Below are 21614 nucleotides of genomic sequence, written 5' to 3'. Positions count from 1 at the left end.
TTACGAATTATTTACTACTAAAATGTTTTGTGCGCAAGTGCACTAAGAGAGGCAGCCCGAAAACGTTTTCGGGTGTGTTTAGTTGGTGAAATTTTTTGGGTTTGGCTACTGTAGCACTTTCGTTTTTATTTGGTAATTGGTATCAAATCATGTACTAATTAAGCTCAAAAGATTCATCTCATCATTTCCTGCTAAACTGTGCAATTAGTTATTTTTTAAAACTACATTTAATGCTTCATGTATGTGTCCAAAAATTCGATGTGACGGGGAATTTTGAATTTTTTTGGAAACTAAACAGGGCCTTCGTTTTGAAACAAACAGCCCACGAACTTGCAGCCCATCTGGGGCCTGTGACTCGCTCGACACAGCCCGAGTCCAACTCCAAATCTCATCCCCTTCCTCGTCACTCTCCCTTCTCTCCCAGACCTCCGCCTCCAATGGCGCCCATGGCCACCATTTCCGCGCCGCTCGCCGCCCGCGCCTCCCCCTCCGGCCTCCTCTCGCACCGGTGAGGAAGAACTCTTCCAGTCCCTGCTCTTTCCTCTTCTCGACTCTTCCCGCGGCTCAATCTCACCCTCATCTTCTCCCTGGTTGTTTGTGTAGGCGCAATGGAGCCAGAGCAAGCCTTGGTCTCCGAGGTGAGGTTTCCTACGCTGTTTTTAGCATAGCAGCTACATGATTGTTTGCCTTCTCAGTCATACGAATCGGATGGATCCGCCCAGCCCCCTGGGAAGAGGGAGTTGTGCAGGCGAAACTGCTTGGAGCGTTTGGTGCAATAATCCACTAACAGCTCGTAGATTAGGGCTTCTCTTGATTCTGGCGGGAACTGTCGGTTTGCGCGGTGACTGATGCTCAAGGAGGTTCATCTGTTTCCTCAGGACAACAACTGTGTTGTACTTGTGAAGTGCCACAGCGCATTTCATCGATTGGTTGTCTACTATGGTGTCGTGTGTCCAGTTTCTTAGCTCTGTGTCTATTCTTGAGTTGGTGCTGGGATTATATGAGAATATATGTCGAATGAGTAGATTGTGCGCAGATCGGCACTGGCTTAATAATCTCTTAATTGAACTGACTGGTTTATGAAACTTAATTCGGAAAATAGGATCCATGTCTTAAGGATCATACCTAGCTACCACAAAATCAAGAAGCACCACTTCTGGCAAACGTAAATTTGAGCCCATATCGTTGATCTTGAAGTTGTTTTACAACATTCATTGCACTACTGATTAGTACAAAATAGGAACACGAGCATAAAGTTGGATGATACTTCCATTCAAGTTGGTATGATCTTGAAATGTGTTTGGCAGGACCGCGTATTTCAACAATTCTACGTTCTTGCCTGAAGGCACAAACTTTACTTTTCAGCATGACAACAATGCAGATGATGCTAATGTTATACTGGTCATTCTTCCAACCATTTTTCTATTTATTCCTTAGTACTGCTATTTTTTTGTTTACGTAGCATGCTTTTTCGTTATTATTTTGTTGTGATTTGTTGAATTCCTATCTGACTCAAGTTATACATATAGGAGTGAAATTTGTATCACATGGTGTTTCTTCAGAGCAGGATGAAAGGATACGTTGCCATTCTTCTCTCAGGTAATTTGTAACTACCATAGTGTATTATGTGGTGTCAAGAACTTGTTTGTTTTCTTATCGAGGCTGTGGATTATGGTTTCTTTCACCTTGATAATATTATATATGTAAATAATGTATGTCTTGCTAACGTTGTGAATGATTTTGGATAGGCAAAACACAATTGTAGCTTCTGAGAACGAAAATCCACCATTAATGCCGGCAATCATGACTCCTGGTGGCCCTCTTGATCTCGCAACTGTACTACTGGGAAATCGTGTAATCTTTATTGGTCAATATATCAACTCCCAGGTGGCACAACGTGTGATATCACAGCTTGTCACACTTGCCGCTATTGATGAAGAGGGTGATATTCTGGTTAGTATGCACTCTTATGTTACTGGAGTTCCTAGTATTGTACAGTAGCAGACCCTTGATTACTCATTATTGTTCTGCATTATCTTCTACCACCTTTTGTATAACGAAAATCATGTTCCTGTTTTATTAGATCTATCTGAACTGCCCTGGTGGAAGTCTCTACTCCATCTTAGCTATTTACGACTGCATGTCCTGTGTAAGTCATCTTTGTTCTGTATCTTTTATTTTTTTCCGAATCGAGGCATTCCCCATTCTCATTCCAGAAAGAACGGAAATTCGTTCTGTATCTTTTCTAACCTAGTACTGGAGTTCTTCTTCTTATAAGTCATACATTTGGTGATTTGGAGCATCAAAATTTATAATTTTAGCATCAGAATGTATTACAGATACATGAGAAAAATATTTTACATCTATTTCATATTTTCATGAATTCTCCTTGGCTTGCAATGTGCTTAAGACGCTAGTCTGATATCGGTATTCAGTAGCTGTACATCATATATTTTCAAGAGTTGCCATCATGTGCTAACAGTAGCACTGGCGCATGGGGCTTGTAACTCTTTGTTTCCTTTTTTTCCGTGTTCTATATTAGTTATCTGTCCATTTTGGGCATGTTTGACAAGCATACTTTATTGCCTTTGGAGTAGCAAGATTTTTTTTTGACTGAACAGCAGAGCATTGGATTCTTACAATTTTTCAAAAGTAATAAAATATGTACAGGTTACAAAACCATAGGCTCAGGGAGGGAGGGAGGGATTATACAACCAATGAATATAATTCTACCTGCAGGGAGGATTTGGCTCTAAGCATGATGAGAGCAAACTCTTAACTTGCAACAAATAATCTTTCCGCTTCATGTAATTGTTCATCAAGTGGTCCAAACTTTAAATGCTGATATGTGCATATTGCTTTGATGTGTCATTAACATAGATTTGATTGTCTTGTTATTAAGGTTCTCTTTTTTAATAGTTTCCACTGAATCGTAGTGTTTACTTTTTATTGTCTTAGGACTTGCAAAAAATAATTGTTTCCGCTTCATGTAACTGTTCAGCTAGTGTTCCAAACTTTAAATGTTGATATGTGCATCTAGTTTCGATGTGTCAATCAGACAGTCACATATATTTGATTCTCCTTTTTTTGAGGTTCTCCTTAGTGATTTATTTATATTAGATTTGATCCTTTAGTTTCTTCTGTTGCCATTTTTTTTTTTTCTTATTGGCAATACACCAAGACATGCATCTGCAATGAAATTTATACTGATCTGAATATCTCTGATGCCCTGTGCTGCATGAATGAAACATGATTTGTGTTATCATAAACAGATAAAACCCAAAGTTGGGACTGTGGGCTTTGGTGTTGTTGCTAGTCAAGCAGCAATCATTCTTGCTGGTGGTGAGAAGGGGATGCGCTATGCAATGCCAAATACTAGAGTAATGATTCATCAACCTCAAGGTGGATCGGAGGTATGACTGTTGGCTTTCTTATTTGATTCAAGTAGTCCAATGAATTTCTAATATTGTTTGGCTAGTTTGATAATAATAATTATTGTTTTGGTTGGAACCACTTCTAGTTGCATCGGCTTTGTGACGTTTGCTTAACTATACTTGAATTTTGTTTTGATACAAACAATTGAATTACGTGTAGGGTAATGTGGAGGAGGTGAGGCGACAGGTTGGGGAAACCATTTATGCTCGTGATGTAAGTGTTTTGGAATTACAAATGAGTGATGCAGTTTTCATTATTACATTTCCACATCAGATGGTGGATGATGCTAAGAACCAAAATAACTTGATGCCAGTTTGGTTTGTAAACTCTAATGGGAGTTCTCGGACTTTATGCATGCAGAAAGTTGATAAAATGTTTGCTGCCTTCACGGGGCAACCATTGGATATGGTGCAACAGTGGACAGAGAGGGATCGATTCATGTCATCTTCAGAGGTATCTTTTCTTCCCTACTATATCATTGGGAAAACGAGAGAAAAGTAGCAATTTTTTATTTTCTTTTTCGCCCCCTGAGAACCTTTTTGAATGACTCATGTCTAACCATTTCCAGGCCATGGATTTTGGACTAGTTGATGCCTTACTGGAAACAAGATACTAGCGAGGGTACACAGACCCACATCCTCCGAACAGAACAAAGACTTGGAAATGCTGCGGAATTGGAGCTGGAGTTAGATGTTTGCTATCCACTTTGTTTGACGACTCAGATTCGCCGTCTACCACTGATTAGAGCTTCTGTACAATGTTTAGCTTAGGCCTAGATGATCCTCGAGGATCGGAGCAAACTGTTAGCTTGATTGAGCCAAGCCTGGAGGCGCACGCACAAGTCTGAGGTCCGCCGCATACGCTGTGGCCTGTGGAGCCAAAGCCTGTAGGCGCATCTACACATCATTCAGATACTGTGGAACATGTGGAAGCAATACTGTAATGCTCTCAATCTGCCAGAAAGCTAACATTGGACTGCATAAACTTGGAACCAGGGAATTTTAATAATGAGGTACTCTTCTTGCACATTTTTTCCACGAGTCATCAGAAAGGAAGTGGACGAGGAGCGCTTTCACTCTTGTAGCAGTGTGACACTGGTCCGATTGGGGCAGGCGGGCCAGTGACTGGTTTCATTTCATGGTTTGCGAGCTTCAACTTGTTCGGTACAAGCGCAGTGGAGCCGATACCGGACTACCACCGGAGCCGGAGCACCCACCACTGGGTGTTGGGCCAGCATCCTTCCACTGACGCAAAAGTTGGCCAGGCCTGGTGGTGCAGTCGCTAATTACAAAACCAGCTCACCCCACCGTCAGCCGTTAGTGATCACCTCTTCCTCCCAGAACCCACTGCCGTGCACCACCACCACCCACGCCGGAATGAAGGGCGTGCCCGCCGCCGCCGACACCGCGGGGGCCCCGGTGCCGGCGACCAAGATCTCCATGCCGGCCTCCGCGGCGGGCGGCGCGGAGGCGGCGCTCCTGGGCAAGGGGCGGCGGTACAAGGTCTGGGCGCTGGCCGCTATCGCGCTGCTCGCGCTCTGGTCCATGTCCGCCGCCTCCGTCTCGCTCCGCTGGTCCTCCTCGGGCGACCTCGCCTCCGTCTACGGGGACCTGGACGCCCCGCTCGGCGACGACCTCGACTCCCTCGTACTTTCGCCCCCCCACTTCTACTTTTTTTTTATTACCCGCTGACCGCTGTCCTGTGCCTCCCTGTGGAGAGATTCATATCCTGCCTGCTGATTTTCTGCCTGGCTTGTTCCTGTGCGCAAATGTGCGTATCAGCAACTATGTGTGATGGGATTTATCTCCCATTAGCTGGATTTTGTATTAGAATCTCTAGGTGGGCATGGTTCCTTTCTTCCTCCCCTTTGCAACGATATGTGGACAAAAATTGGGGGAAACTCAACAATTGCCTGGCCTATAGGTAGTTCTGCCAGGTTCAGGTTTTCTCAGGTCAATGTCAGGGGAATCGTGCAGTTCCTTTACATTATTTAGGTTTGCTTGTTAGACCATCTGTGAGAAAACGCAGGTCAAACGATGTACCTACAAATAGTACTTACTATTAGATTAGATAACATTTGAGTAGGTACCACTTATCCACGAATTTTACTATTTTTCCCAATTTATCTTAACTCCTTGATAACAACAGGATAGGTTCATCCAAAGGCTTCAATTCCCAGCATACCTAGCAGGCTGCCAATTGCCATAGGTGTGCTGTGGAAGCGCCAAATCCTGGGATGCAGACAATACATCCAAGGCTTCTCGACATAAACTACTTGGTTACCAATTTCTTGTGGAAGCGCCAAATCCTGGACTGCAAACAATACTGAATCCACCAAATTCAGATTTTGTATTTTATCGTAATTCATCATATCAGAACTGCCTTTCAAAATATCCGTTACATGTATCAGCCAGATGTCAAGGATTACCAGCAAAACCAGAATTTATAACCCTTTGTCGAACTAGGTTACTAGTCAACCTGGCTGCGCCATGGAATTTCGAGTTCAACCTACTAAGATACAGGTGGTGTGCCATGTTTGGATCATGGGTGTCTAAATTTTTGTATAGATAAGGCATTTAGATTATACTTATGCTTTATTTGTACCTCAGAAAGCAAAATTCCATTACTTTATATGATTGTCCAATAATAAGTCAAGTACCACATTTCCTAATTGTTATATCGTGATTCATTGTTGTCTTGTCTAGTAGCATAAAGCAAAAGGAACATACTTCAGTCTGTATTTGCATGCATGGATAAGCAGCTTACGTTTGCCTTATAATTTGACCAGGAGATGGAGGAGAGGGAGAAATTAGTGGGTCGAATGTGGGACATGTACACGCGCACCAGTGACGAGGTACGGCTTCCACGGTTCTGGCAGGAGGCGTTTGAGGCTGCATATGAGGAACTTGCTGGTGATGATACACAGGTCCGTGATGCAGCTGTAGCTGAGATTGCTCGAATGTCAGCTCACAAACTTGAGCTTGAGCAGACAGTGAATGAGAATGAGGTATGCCTGATAAGCTCTAGCTCATCCCAATTGCCTCCAAATTCATTCTGGTTTCCTAATTTTGTGAGACTGCCATTTTTTCACCATGTCAATTCATCCCACTTTGACATTAGTATTGTTCTGAAGCATAGGCATGCTAATTTATCCCATTTTGGATCAATAATTTGAATCCGATACATAGCCTATCAACACAATTTGCAGTTTTTTTTTTCCAATTTTCATCACAGACACAGATGCCTTTTAGCTAGAACATTCAGGGATTGTAGGTTTCAGCTAATGGACAGGGCTAAGGAGAATTCACAATTGTCCAATGGAACATAATGACCTATCGAACTGATGACATAGAATGTAAAATTCACAATTGTCCAAACCAACACATCGTTGAAATGGCAGTACATATTATGGTACTTTGACAGTAGTGCAGGAAAGTTGCTTGGCTGCAAATTGTTTCTCGACTTTCACATAAATTATTTTAGTACAGTGCTGTCAGCATTTTTGGTGAAACTGATATCATGCGCTGTTAGCTTGCATGTTGTCTTGTATGCTCAGTTTGCTATAGTGCAATGTAACCAGCCTACCTAATCAAGTATCTTAGTACAAAATGCAAATATGAAATGCTCAATGTACACCAGAATATGGATAGTTTGCAATGAATGACTCTAGGTCCTTAACTGATCTGGTTCTACTCTTGCAACTGAACAATCATATAATATCTAGATTGCTTAGAAACTTCAAAACTACTTATAGAAAAACAGATACATTGACTCTAGTTTCCCAAAATATCATAATGATTTTCTTCAAGAATTTTCTTATTTTCGGTCACCTTGTGCAGGAAGAGAATGCAGCAAGCAACAGAGGTGGTAGCCGGTCGATGGGGAAGTAGTAGCTTCGCAAATATCTGCTGACTAAGATCCTCAGCGCCTGAAATTTGGGGTTTAGACATGGTTGATAGTTATACTGGTTGTTCACTGGATCTGTACCAGATACTGCGAAAAGAAAAGGGTGCATTTCTGGCACTGTGTAACGTTAGTTACTGGCGCTTATGTATTGTGCCAGGTAGAGCAGAAGGCTTGTCATGGTTGTAAAGTAACCTTCCCAGTGAAGATATTGGCCACAGCTTACGTTGCTTCTATATTTATTCAATTTGCGTTCACGATTGTTGGATCGTGCAGAGACAAAGGTTTCTTCAGAAACAATTTTCAGTGTCAAAAGGTTAGAGAATGCAGTTCGTTCCAATTAGCCCCGAGTCATGCTGGCGCAGGGAAATATCATCGAGAATTGATGAGACTATTAGGGACTTGATGTAGCGACATCATCTTGTTGGAAACGTGTAACGGGGTTCCGTTCGATCGACGATTAGTCCAGCAGCAGAGCAGGACTCCTCGAGCCCAAGTTCATTGGTTCCGGGCAGAGAGACACGGAGGAGACGTGAAATCCATGTGAGTTGTGAGGTGGTACTGGAGTGTGGAGTGCTTGCCGTCGGGGAGAGTGATGGATAACTCTTGTGTTCTCTTGGTCTTTGTGGGGCTGCAGTCCTTGTATGGACCATAGCAACACTCTTTAGCATCTTGGACTAGCTTTAGTGTCCTCTCTAGGACATCAGTTAGTGTCCTCCCCAGGACAGTAGTTAGACTAGTTTTAGATTAGCATTATTGGTTTAGTCGTTGGCTGCCCAGCAGCCTGCTGTATAAATAAGTGACCACCTCTCCTATGGAGAGCATGACATTGTGTTTGAGTGAACGAAAAAACCCCAGAAAATTGCCCCAACACTGAGTGTCATCCTCTCAGCTCAATGAGAGTGAAAATTGAGCTTCTAACATCTGGTATCAGGGCCGTACTTTTCTGTAGGATAGACATCTTCTGCTCTTCTCCTTTCCAAGCAGCCCATCCACTCCCAGCAGCAGCTAGCGCAGCAGCACCAGGAGCAGCTCCAGCACCTGCTGCAGCCCCAGTTCCCCTTTCCTCACCCGAGCATATGAGCAGCAGCTCGTCTGAGGCTGCGTCTTCTCCACGCGGCAGCCCCTTGGAGGCGCGCCATGTCCGACGCACCGTCTCGGCGCTCGGTCGCCTCGAGCGCACGGCGTCAGCGAGACGCCGAGCTCGCCGCGGCAGAGGAGCGCAGGCGAGCGACGGCACAAGCCGCTGCAGCATAGGCTAGGGCGGCCAGGCCGGCAGCTGCGGAGTTGGCGGCGGCCAGGGCGGAGGTGGAGGCAGAGGAGGCGGAGGATGCAGCGCGTGCGGCGGAGGTCGAGGTTGAGACCTTGCGCGGCAGCCTCAGCGGCTCCATCGCCGGCGACACCACCGCCGACGGGGATCTTGAGGAGATGGAGAGGGAGAGGGCGCGGGAGCGGACCGCGCGGTGGGCAGCAGCCCACCCCGGCAGCGGCGCCCTGGAGGCCGGCGCGCCCGGCGGCGGCCTGGATGCCGGCGCGCCCGGCTGCGGCGGCCTGGATGCCCCCGCGCCCGGCGGCCTCCAGGCGGTGGTCCGGGACGTTGGTCCCGGTGGCGGGTGGCCAACCCTCACCAAGTCCAACTACGTCGAGTGGGCTGCGGTGATGAGGGTGAGGCTCCAGATGCGGCACATGTGGGATGCCGTCCAGTACGACGACGTCGACTACGACGAGGACCGTCTGGCGCTGGATGCGCTCATCGCAACAGTCCCTCCCGAGATGCAGTTCTCGCTTTCGCAGAAGGAGACTGCCAAGGAGGCTTGGGACGCCATTGCTGCGGCTCGCATCGGCAGCGACCGCGCCCGCAAGTCCATACTGCAGGCACTTCGCAAGGAGTGGGAGAACCTGGCCTTCAAGCCAGGTGAAGACGTCGATGACTTTGCTCTCCGTCTTAACATTCTGTTGCAGAAGATGGTGACGTTCGTCGGCGACACCTACGACGAGAAGAGAGCTGTCGAGAAGCTCTTCCGGTGCGTCCCCGAGAGGTATAGGCAGACCGCTCGCTCGATCGAGTCTCTGCTGGACCTCTCCACCATGACTATCGAGGAGGCGATTGGTCACCTCAAGGTCATCTACAACGACGACCCACAGCCTCCCTCGGGAGGTATCTCCATCGGCGGGAAGCTCCACCTCACTCAGGAGCAGTGGGAGGCCCGGCGCGGTGACGGAAAGAGGGGGGAGCCCTCTTCCTCGACTGGTGGCCACAAGCGCGGCAAGCCGCGCAGGGGGCGCGGAGGTGCCCAGGCTGGAGCATGAGGGCGCACCGAGGCACGCACGGAGGCGCTCAGGGTGGCGTCGCCGACAGGCCCAAGGCGGCACGAGACGACACCTGCCACAACTGTGGCAGGCCTGGCCACTGGGCCAAGGACTGCCCGCAGCGGAGGCGTGGGGGCCAAGCCCACGTCGCGGAGACCCAGCCGGATGACGAGGCGGCTCTGTTCCTGCTCCACGGGGCCATGGAGCTGCACCCGCGCGGCACCGTCTGCCACCACCCTACTCCACCTCGACGAGCCGCGTGCCCAAGTTTAAAGGACCTTAAGATGCCTAGAGGGGGAGGGTGAATAGGCAATCTGTAGCTAAAAAGCACTTTAAAACTGTCAGTCACAGAGTCTGCCCGGAAACTCCGGGTATAAGCCCGGAAACTCCGAGTTTTGTGTTCAGAGTATCCGGAGCTCTTGCCCAGAGACTCCGGGTATGAAATTATTGAATGTAAACAACTAGAATCTGAGTAAAAAAAGTAGATCGAGCAAAGATACAAGTACCAGGGGTTCCTATAGATGAAGATTCACAAGTTGATTTGCACTAGAAACTTGTAGATGAGTAGATCGATGTCAAACCCTAGAAAAGTGTTCTCACAAGCAAATATAAATGAAACCAAGTAAATGATGCAAGAGAGACAGAGATTTGTTTCTCGAAGTTCACACCCAAAGATGCTACGTCTCCGTTGAGGAAGAATTCAAGCGATGGCACTCAAGAACCCCTTAACTCCTCTCCCAAGGGCGAGATCACCTCTCAATCCCAAGGTCACTTACTATGGATTCCTCGACGAGGAATGAAGACTACAAACTTCTTGAGTTGCTCACAATCTCGGTTGAGCAATCACAAGCACGCCTAGCCATCTAGGAGCACAAGGCTCCAAGAGTAACAAACTTGAAATCCACGGGCTTGACCAAAACCAAGTGCTCAAGAGATGGGAATGAGGCTCACTAGTACGAATCCTTGCTCTTGCTTGACTCTCACTCAAATCCCCCAAAGGAATCACTCAAGAATGGAGAAAGAGGAGTGTGAGAGCTCTCTTCTTGCTAGGGTGTGAGTTCAGTTCGAGGTTTTGGCAAGAGTGTTGGCTGAAAGGGTATGGAGGGATATTTATACCTCTCCACCTGAAAAAGAGCCGTTGGGGTCAGGGTTACCCGGAGACTCCGGGTATAAGTCCGAATACTCCGGGACAGCAAGATTTCATACTCTGAACAGGGTATCCGGAGACTCCGGGCAACAGGGTCCGGAGTATCCGGCCCTATACCCGGAGTATCCGGGTTTGGTAGGACACAAAGTCAGGCTTTGTTCTTTTGAGTGGTGTCTATGGTTCGCACAAGTTTTTCTAGGTTCTCTTGAGCACAAGTTCTAGATCAAAACCTTTGAACCAAGTCCCTCTTGACAGTACGGCGTTCCTATACTCAAATTTCAAATATAAAAACTAATTTCTTGAGTATACTTGAGCACCGCCTTTTCATTCCTTTTTCGAGAGGTCATGTATCGACAATTGATTTACCTGTTCAACCTCATCACCTGCACACATGCTTAATTACACCATTAAATATACATGTGTTTTGTCATTTATCACCAAAACCCACTTAGGGGCCTAGATCACTTTCAATCTCCCCCTTTTTGGTGATTGATGACAACCCACATGTAGCTCATTTGATAATCATAAAGCTGTAAACATCTAGCATATAAGAGCCCCCCCCTTAACGTATGCCATGAACTTTGAATTTCAAATTTGACTTAACACGTCAACAATTGGCATATATATTAAGAGATCCGGCAACTCTTATATGTTTTACAGTGGGGTGAGCAGGTGAGTGCAAAAGAAAACAAGTGACATGCATATGACAGGATATCCACTCATAAGAAAACGTGATTTGGCAGCAGGACCCGGAGACTCCGGACCAAAAAGTCCGGAGTATCCGGCCTGTAACCCAGAGTATCCGGCCCTCTGCACAAATCACAGAAAACAACCATCATCACAAGTCTTATTTTAACTCAAACTAACACAAATTTCCTTAAAGCAGATTTAAACAAGATAGCTAAGCTCAGAGTAGCACTCATTACATAAGTTCTCATGCCACATAGTCCTTACAAACGATACGAGAGTTCGAAATAGAACGAAACGACCATAAAGTGCAATATGTGGATACATGCCCAAATGAGTACATAAATGGCATTTTCACTCCCCCTTTGTCATCAAATGCCAAAAAGGAAATGAAAAGCAACACAAAAGTCTTATACTCATCATCATCTTGGGCGGCGTCCTCGGAAGTGTCCTCATCCTCATCTGAGTCGCGGTGGTCATGGTAGCCTTGGGGTTCTTCTTCTTCAGTCTTCTCGTCCTCATCAAAGATCTCTTGGCCACTAGGAGGTGCACGAGAAGAGGAAGTAGTAGCACGGCGACGAGGAGAGCAAGCTTGACGACGAGCACGAGGAAGTGGAGCATGAGCAGCAGCAATAGCAGCCTCATCGGCCGCATCCCACTCAGCAAATGGATCATCAAACTCCGGTAGGTCATGGTGTGCATTCAACGGAAGCCCGAGATGACCTCTAATCTCATTGATGGATCTAGTGTTGTCATGAACATCATGTGCGATGTTCCTGCACATCCCAAACAAGCTGCGGAGGGCCCTCTTCACAAAAGAATCATGATGACCATGGCGAGAGGAAGAGGTACCCCTTGAAGAAGATGGTGTGGGATCAAGTCTTGGGTTCCTTGTTGCACCGGCATGAAGTGGAGGAAGTGGAGGTGTATCACCAGAGCGGGCACGAAGGTGAAATGGCTCATGCTTGCAAGTCTTCTGAAAAGTGACCTTTGTGACTCTCTCAATCATGTACATAATGTATGGTGCAGCCGGGAGAGACTTTTTTGCTTAAACCATGGTCCTTCTCAGCTCATTCCAAATAAAGTCCATGATGCAAAAGGGTCTGCCACCAGGCATAGTGCAAGCTAAAAGATTAACTGCATAGTACCTGAGTGCCGCTGGATCTCCATCCTTTGCATCAATGGTTGCCCTAAAGAATTGATTCATTGTATAGTAGACTGGCAAAAGAGTGCTTGCATTTCCTTTCTGAGCCTAATAAGGATTGTAGAACAGAGTTGGCAACTGATATGGCTTGAGTTGCTGCTCAACATGAATAGGATCACGCTCCTCATCCTTTGACCCGAGATCAAGGATCCTAGAGAAGGTCATGTAGTCCACGCAATACTTCTCTCCCTCAGTGGTCCAATAAAAAGCTATATCTCTTTCATCATAGTATAGTGAAGAGTGAAATTGTGCCAAGATCTCCTCATTCTAATTATATCTGAATCCCATGATGTCATACAAGCCCATTTCCTCATAGTACTTCCAATCCATGTACTTGCATGGCACAATGGGTGCACTAGACTTTCTCTTCACAACCGAGGAATAGAAGTCTGAATGTAATTTGCACCAAAAACGCCTTTCAAGCCTCTCACATTTCTCATATTTGTATACGTCTTCCTTGCGGGCTTCTCTAAGAGCGACATCTTGCTTGTAATAGTTTCTAGCCATTTCAACTGCGAAACCTTGGACAAATTGGGGTCTTGCAAGTCTTGGACACCCTGGATATGATCGCTGCTCAGGTGTGAATTCCACTTGCAAGCGAGGTGGAGTGCGAGGACAGATAGCATGAGCAACTCCTTGCTTTGTTGGATTGGCGCGAGATGGAGGGGGAACAGGTCTGCCTTGCATGACATATGGAGCTTTCCTTAGCTCCTTAGCTTTTGGGCTGCTCCCGACTGGTTCTTTGCCGGGACGATGACGGGGACGCAGTTCCCGTTGAGTTGGATTTGGAGGAGGCACATCATCTTGAGATCTAGGATCATGGCGACGCTTTTGCCTCCTTTGCCCAGCCTCCTCTTCGGTTTCTCCAGCACGCAGCCTCACCATGTCTAAAGAACATCAACAAGATCAAAATTAGGATTGGATAGGTTTTGGAATGAAAGAGATGTGCTAGGATGTCAACAGTCCGGAGACTCCGGGCATAGCCCCGGAGACTCCGGCCCAGAGGGTCCGGAGTATCCGGGCCTATACCTGGAGTATCCGGACAAACCTACTCTGAAACCCTAGGATTCAAAAACTAGGATTTGGCCATGGGATTTGTATGAAATTTGAAACAGAGGCTCCTACACATGCTAGGAAGAGATGCCTTAAAGATTATTCCTAGAAACCTATGGCATTGAGAGATCGGGCGATTCGAAGTTCAAAGTACCTTTGAGACCATTGAGAGCGCGGGAACTTCAAATCCGTAGCCTCCCCGGAGATTCCGGAGAGGAGAGCAGCCTTCCTTCAAGGAACCAAAAGTTCTTGACGGTGGGAAGGTGAAAATCGCCCCAAGGGCGAGAGTGGAAGAGAGGAGAAGAAAGGGGGCGGTGCTAGCAGTAGAAAATGAGAGGGTAACGGTTGACTCCCGACCCCACGGTATATATATGAAGATTTTACCATCCGGAGTATCTGGCCCCAGGGCCGGAGTATCCGGACAGTCCGGAGTATCCGGGCCCTGGGCCGGAGACTCCGGCTCCCCCTGATACTGAGCATAGAGGGCAAAGAGAGGACTTGATTTGATAGATTTTTGATGGAAGATCTAATGGTGTGAGACAAAAATTACTTAACTTGAGACCAGCCAACAATCAATCAATAAGAACAATGATCTCAAGTAAGTAAACTAAAGAACCAATTTTTTTTTGAAATTCAAACTTTCATGATTTGTTTTGAATTGAAATTTCTCTCCAAAAGATCCTATACTAGTTTCACACAAGTATGTACAAGAGTTCAACCTAGGTTACGAGAATCTAAAATATTTAGCTCACTCCTCAAAGCACAAAACCTTTCTCATCTAGAGGCTTAGTAAAGATATCGGCAAGTTGCCCGTCGGTGCTTACATGTTGTAAAGCAATATCTCCCTTAGCCTCATGATCCCGTAAGAAGTGATGTCTTATATCTATGTGCTTTGTTCGGAAGTGTTACACCGGGTTGTTAGCTAGTTTGATTGCACTCTCGTTGTCACACAAGAGAGGAATCGCACTAAAATGACAACCAAAGTCACTCAAAGTTTGCTTTATCCACAAGAGTTGTGCACAACACGCACCGGCGGTGACAAATTCAGCCTCCGCCGTGGACAAAGCGACCGAATTTTGCTTCTTAGAGCTCCACGCTACCAAAGACCGGCCAAGAAATTGACAAGTCCCAGTAGTGCTCTTTCGATCTACTTTGCAACCGGCATAATCCGAATCGGAATAACCAAGTATGTCGAAAGATGAGCCTTTGGGATATCACAAGCCAAGGTTAAAAGTGAAACTAAATATCTCAAAATTCTTTTAACCGCCATCAAATGGCATTCTTTTGGATTAGCTTGAAACCTTGCACACATGCACACACACTAAGCATAATATCGGGCATAGATGCACAAAGGTAAAGAAGAGATCCAATCATGGAGCGATATACCTTTTGATCCACGGCCTTTCCTTCTTCGTTAAGATCAAGATGTCTATGTGTAGGCATTGGAGTTTTGATGGGTTTGGCATCTTCCATGTTAAACTTCTTTAGCATATCTTTGGTGTACTTAGTTTGACTAATGAAAGTGTCATCCTTGAGTTGCTTGATTTGAAATCCAAGGAAGAAAGTCAACTCGCCCATCATGGACATCTCGAATCTCTTTGTCATAATCCTACTAAAATCCTCACACCAAGTTTGATTAGTAGAGCTAAATATAATGTCATCGACATATATTTGACACACAAAGATATCTTTATCAACTTTGCGAGTAAAAAGAGTAGGATTGGCTTTGCCTATCTCAAAGCCTTTCCTTAAGAGAAAATCCTTAAGGCATTCATACCATGCTCTAGGCGCTTGCTTAAGCCCGTAGAGCGCCTTATGGAGCTTGTAGACGTGGTTTGGAAACTTTGGGTCTTCAAAGCCCGGTGGTTGCTCAACATATACCAATTCGGAGATTGGTCCATTGAGAAACACGCTTTTCACATCCATTTGATATAGCTTGAAATCATGGTGAGTAGCATAGGCAAGTAATATACGAATTGACTCAAACCTAGCTACGAAAGCATAAGTCTCACCAAAATCCAAACCTTCGATTTGTGTGAATCCTTGAGCAACCAACCTTGCCTTGTTTCTTGTTACCACGCCATTTTCATCTTGCTTGTTTTGAAAGACCCATTTGGTTCCTATGATATTTTGTTTGGGTCTTTCTACTTAGGACCAGACTTCATTCCGAGTGAAGTTGTTCAACTCCTCTTGCATGGCCATCACCCAATCCGGATCATCCAGGGCCTCATATATCTTTAATGGTTCCAAGGAAGAAACAAATGAGTAATGTTCACAAAAGATAGCCAAACGAGAACGAGTAGTTACCCCTTTTGTTATGCTTCCAAGGATGTTGTCCACCAGATGATCCTTTTGGATACTTTGATGTACTCTTGGGTGTGAAGCTTGTGTTTGTTGTTGAACTTGTTGAGCCTCTTCTTCAACTTGAGGTTGATCTTGATGATAGGATGGTGGTTCTTGATCCATGTCCCGGATACTCTGGTCCTCTTTCCAGTTAGACCGGATTTGAGACCCGGAGTCTCCGGCTTGTTTTTCGGAGTTTTCGGAATGCGCTGCGGAATGTGTTCTTGATGTACTTGGAAACACCATCTCATCCTCATCTTGATCCTCTTGTTCTTGAGACTTTATCTCTCCAATAGCTAGCTTCTTGATTGCCTTACTTGATGATTCCTCCAATTCTACAACATCATCAACTGGCTCTCCTTGAGAGCCATTAGATTCATCAAATGTCACATCACACGCAATCTCAACGCAGCCGGAGGTTTTGTTAAAGACGTGATAGCCGTGAGCATTTGAGGCATAACCAAGAAGAAAGTCTTCATCTACTTTAGGAGCAAATTTAGAACTTTTGTTTTTCTTATTTAGAATAAAACACTTACTCCCGAAGACCCTAAAGTATGACACATTTGGCTTTTTACCAAGAAGTAGCTCATATGCCGTCTTGTTCAAGATTTTGTGAAGATATAGGCGGTTGATTGCATGACAAGCCGTATTGATTGCTTCCACCCAAAATTGATCCGAGATCTTGTATTCATCAGGCATTGTTCTTGCGGGTTCTATGAGAGTTCTATTCTTCCTTTCAACAATTCGATTTTGTTGAGGTGTGTATGGTACCGAGAACTCATGACCAATTCCTTCTTCATCAAGATACTCTTCTATGTTGGTGTTCTTGAATTCGGTGCCATTGTCACTTCTTACTTTCTTGATCTTGGTTTCAAACTCGTTTTGGGCTCTTTTTGCAAATTTCTTGAATGTTTCTTGTACTACACTTTTGTCATGCAAAAAGAATACCCAAGTGAAACGAAAATAATCATCAATAATGACAAAACTATATTTGTTACCACCAATGCTTATATAAGCCACCGGCCCGAAGAGATCCATATGGAGGAGTTCAAATGGCTTGAGGGTGGTGACGATGCTCTTTGATGGATGCGGAACACCAACTTGTTTTCCCGCTTGGCAAGCACTGCACACACGATCTTTCTCAAAGGAGACATTTGTTAGTTCTAGGATGTGATCCCCCTTTAGAAGCTTGTTGAGATTTCTCATCCCAACGTGAGCTATTCGGCGATGCCATAACCAACCCAAGCTAGACTTTGCCACCAAACATGTGTCAAGTTGAGCTTTCTCTTGTGAAAAGTCCACAAGATATAGCTTTCCCTTGAGCACACCCTTGAAAGCAATGGAGTCATTGCTTCTTCTAATGACGGACACACCCTCATTAGTAAAAAGACAATTGAAGCCCGAGTCACAAAGTTGTGAAATGGACAATAAATTGTACCCAAGTGTTTAAAGTAATGTTACCGGTTCCAAGAACTTTTCCTCTTTCATTACTGGCAAATGTGACGTAGTGATCGCCACTTGACTTTGTCAAAGAATCAAACATACTCCGTTCTCCGGTCATATGATTTGTACATCCACTATCGATCACCCAAGTTGATCCACCGGAGGAGTATCCCTACAAAATAAGATTACTCTTTATTTTAGGTACCCAGCAATACTTGGGTCCTACAACGTTAGTCACAAGCACCTTGGGCACCCACACACAACTCTTTACTTTAGTGTTAAAAGTGCGGTGACCAACAAACTTAGCAACCACTTTACCACGGTGGTTTCTAGTCAACACAAAATTCGCATAAAAGGATACATGTGACGCTGGTTCTTGTGTTTGTGGTTTGCTTGAATTCTTGAACTTGTCTTGCTTTGATGAGAATGCAACAATCTTGACACCCTTTTCACATGTAGTTCTTCTCTTGATGAATTTGACATGACTTGATGCTTGATTCTTCTTTTCTCCCTTGCGGATGGGAGTTTTACAAGACCCCCATTTGCTCCCAAAGTGGCGGTCTTGTTATTCTTGACATATGGAATAGATTGTGGAATCCCTTACTCATTCTTTCCAGGGCCTTTGCCTTTCTCAAATCCAAACTTGCTCATGTACCTTGTGCCAAATCTCTTTGTATTCTTCTCAAACTCAACTACCCTTGAGTCGGGATTTGCTTTCGATGATTGCTCACTTGGATCTTGTAATAATTGGGTGAGCCTACTAATTTCCTTCTTCATGGCATTCATCTCAACATGGTTAGTAGCACAAGTTTAAATATCAACATTATAACAATGTGCACAGCCATTGCTTGTTGATGGAGTGGATGAACTAGATTTCTCACTAGCTTTTGAGTAGCTCTTAAGAGTAGTGTTGTGCTCAACCTCAAGTGCCTTGTGAATGACTTGTAAGCTTGTAAAGCTTTCTTGAAGTTTTACATTTTCACTTCTCAAGTTAGCATTGGTGTCCTCTACCAAGGAGTATTTCTTGGTTAAGTCATTTACTTTTTCTTTTTCACTAATAAGCAACTCTCTTATCTTAAGTTTCACTAATAAGCAACTCTCTTATCTTAAGAAGAATGTTATTATTGGTCTTGAGAGAGTACTTAATTCTCTTGTTCTCCTTCCTTTCATAGGCAAGGTCCTTGTCAAGAGTCTTAGTGGTTTCTCTCTCAAGCCTAAGCAACTCCTCTTGAGATTCAAGAGTTTATTCTAACTCATCCACTTTCATCATTAGTTTCATTATTTTAGTTGCACCTTTTTTACCATATTGGCTAATTAAACTAGCAACTTCATCTTCCTCATCTAATTCATCATTCGATGAGTTTGGAGAGTTTACCTTCACATTCTTGGCCATAAGACATATGATTGGATCTTGATCCTCATCATCAGTGATATCTTCAAATAGTGTTGTGAAATGATGAGGAGAGACCTTGAACGCCATGGTAGCAACATCTTCATTCTCAGATTCACTTTCTTCTTGAGAATCCCATTCTTGACCAAGGTGAGCTTCACCAGCTTGTTTCTTGTATCTTGGTCTTTCTTTCTTGGAAGAGCCTTTTTTGTTGTCTTTGTTCTTTTTCTTCTCTTCTGGACAATCCGCAATGAAATGTCCAAGTTTCTTGCACCCAAAACAAGGCTTGTTGGATCTTCTTCTTGGTTCATACTTGCCCTTGTTCTTGCCATAATTCCGGAAATTGCCCTTTCTAAAGACTCTTCTAAAGTTCTTGATGAACAAAGCCATTTGATCATCATCAAGCTCATCATCCTCTTCATGGCTAGATTCTTCATTCTTGGATGATTGATTTGCTTTCTTTTTGCCCTTGTAGCTTGCTTGCAATGTTATGCCATTGTTCCTTGCCGCTTGCTCTTGAAGCTCGGCCAAATCTTGATTTATCTTGACTCTTCTAAGTTGATCATGATGAGCTTCAATTCTTCCAAGAATATTTTCGGCGGTGAAGTGCTTGAATCCACGTTCGGCTCTTATCAAGCTAGGTAGAGTAACATCCCTAGCCATATACATGGTCAAGAGCTTGTCCACAATCTCACGATCATCCCATTTGTCACCACCAAGGAAATCCGCGGGCTTGACTAAAACCAAGTGCTCAAGAGATGGGAATGAGGCTCACTAGTACGAATCCTTGCTCTTGCTTGACTCTCACTCAAATCCCCCAAAGGAATCACTCAAGAATGGAGAAAGGGGAGTGTGAGAGCTCTCTTCATGCTAGGGTGTGAGTTCAGTTCGAGGTTTTGGCAAGAGTGTTGGCTGAAAGGGTATGGAGGGATATTTATACCTTTCCACCTGAAAAAGAGCCATTGGGGTCAGGGTTACCCGGAGACTCCGGGTATAGGCCCGGAAACTCCGGGACAGCAAGATTTCATACTCTGAATAGGGTATCCGGAGACTCCGGGCAACAGGGTCCAGAGTATCCAGCCCTATACCTGGAGTATCCGAGTTTGGCAGGACACAAAGTCAGGTTTTGTTCTTTTGAGTGGTGTCTATGGTTCGCACAAGTTTTTCTAGGTTCTCTTGAGCACAAGTTCTAGATCAAAACCTTTGAATCAAGTCCCTCTTGATAGTACGGCGTTCATATACTCAAATTTCAAATATTAAAACTAATTTCTTGAGTATACTTGAGCACCGCCTTTTCATTCCTTTTTCGAGGGGTCATGTATCGACAATTGATTTACCTGTTCAACCTCATCACCTGCACACATGCTTAATTACACCATTAAATATACATGTGTTTTGTCATTTATCACCAAAACCCACTTAAGGGCCTAGATCACTTTCATGAGTCCTCCTCAGCAACGGCTCCGACGATGACAAGATCGACGGATGGTATCTCGACTCCGGCACCACGCACCACATGACTAGACAGCAGGAGTTCTTCTCTGATCTGGACACCGACGTAGGTGGCTCCGTCAGGTTTGGGGACTCCTCCGCCGTGGAGATCAAGGGCGTGGGCTTCATGATCTTCACCGCCAAGTTCGGAGAGCATCGGATGCTCACCGGAGTCTACTACATCCCGGCGTTGCGGAACTCCATCATCAGCCTTGGGCAGCTCGATGAGAGCGGCTCACGTGTGGTGATTGACAGCGGGGTCCTCCGCATCTGGGACCATCGTCACCAGCTTCTCGCCAAGGTGGTTCGAGGGAAGAACCGCCTCTACATCCTCCACGTAGGGGTGGCCCAGCCTCTTTGTCTTATAGCTCGCAGGGACGACGAGGCATGGCAGTGGCACGAGCGCTTTGGGCACCTCCACTTTGAGGCCCTGAAGCGGCTCGGTGCCAAGGAGATGGTGTGAGGCCTCCCATGCCTCGACCACATGGAGCAGCTCTGCGACATCTGCGTGCTGACAAAGTAGAGGCGGCACCCCTTTCCCCAGCAGGCGAGCTTTCGAGCCAAGGAGCGGCTCGAGCTCATGCACGTGGACTTGTGTGACCCAGTGACACCGGCCACACCCGGAGGACGGCGCTACTTCTTGCTGCTCATCGACGATCTCTCCCGCTACAAGTGAATGATGATCCTTGGCAGCAAGCGAGAGGCTGCGGACGCCATCAGGCGTGCTCAGGCTGCTGCGGAGGTAGAGAGCAGCCGCAAGTTGCGCGTGCTGCGCACCGACAATGGCGGTGAGTTCACGGCGGCCGAGTTTGTGGCGTACTACGTGGATGAGGGCATCTAGTGCCACTACTCTACGTCGTACAGCCCGCAGCAGAACAGCGTCATCGAGCAGCGCAACCAAACGGTTGTGGGGATGGCCCGGGCCCTCCTCAAGCAGAGGGGGATGCCGGCTGTCTTCTGGGGAGAGGCGGTGGTGACAGTCGTCTACATCCTCAACCGCTCGCCCACCAAAGCACTCGACGGCATGACACCGTATGAGGCTTGGCATGGGCATAAGCCGGCGGTCTCCCACCTGCGGGTCTTTGGCTGCCTCGCGTTTGCCAAGGAGCTTGGCCACATCGGCAAGCTCGACGACAGGAGCACCCCGGGAGTGTTCATCGGCTACGCGGAGGGCTCAAAGGCCTACCGCATTCTCGACCCGGAGACAC

The 21614-nt window shown here is 45.8% G+C and overlaps 2 protein-coding genes across 3 annotated transcripts; one reads left to right on the top strand and one right to left on the bottom strand.

Annotated features, from left to right (window-relative positions):
• Positions 1-343: 343 nt before the first annotated feature.
• Positions 344-7600, top strand: LOC120689534 (ATP-dependent Clp protease proteolytic subunit 6, chloroplastic-like). 2 transcript variants are annotated; one of them, XM_039971823.1, is made up of 10 exons: positions 344-508; positions 604-638; positions 1530-1599; positions 1749-1953; positions 2084-2149; positions 3273-3413; positions 3595-3648; positions 3796-3888; positions 6224-6442; positions 7275-7600. In XM_039971823.1, the coding sequence occupies exons 1-10, from the start codon at positions 438-440 to the stop codon at positions 7323-7325; spliced, it is 1005 nt and encodes a 334-aa protein (XP_039827757.1). In that variant the 5' UTR covers positions 344-437; the 3' UTR covers positions 7326-7600. The 2 variants fall into 2 exon arrangements, with proteins under 2 accessions (XP_039827757.1, XP_039827758.1); XM_039971824.1 differs by lacking the exons at positions 6224-6442; positions 7275-7600 and adding an exon at positions 4004-4443 and having other exon boundaries at positions 345-508.
• Positions 7601-18768: 11168 nt separating this feature from the next.
• On the bottom strand, positions 18769-19584 carry LOC120689188. The gene has a single exon (XM_039971508.1). The coding sequence runs from the start codon at positions 19582-19584 to the stop codon at positions 18769-18771; it is 816 nt and encodes a 271-aa protein (XP_039827442.1).
• Positions 19585-21614: the final 2030 nt, after the last annotated feature.

Source organism: Panicum virgatum, chromosome 9N (assembly GCF_016808335.1).
Source record: "Panicum virgatum strain AP13 chromosome 9N, P.virgatum_v5, whole genome shotgun sequence".
NCBI classification, from domain to species: Eukaryota; Viridiplantae; Streptophyta; class Magnoliopsida; order Poales; family Poaceae; genus Panicum; species Panicum virgatum.
This window is presented reverse-complemented; position numbering and strand designations above follow the sequence as displayed.

Coding starts and splice junctions, on each gene's coding strand:
- LOC120689534 (XM_039971823.1), top strand. CDS start 438: ATGGCGCCCATGGCCACCATTTCCGCGCCGCTCGCCGCCCGCGCCTCC. Junction 1,954..2,083: donor ATGAAGAGGGTGATATTCTG/GTTAGTATGCAC, acceptor CTGTTTTATTAG/ATCTATCTGAACTGCCCTGG. Junction 3,889..6,223: donor GATTCATGTCATCTTCAGAG/GTATCTTTTCTT, acceptor TAATTTGACCAG/GAGATGGAGGAGAGGGAGAA.
- LOC120689188 (XM_039971508.1), bottom strand. CDS start 19,584: ATGTATATGGCTAGGGATGTTACTCTACCTAGCTTGATAAGAGCCGAA.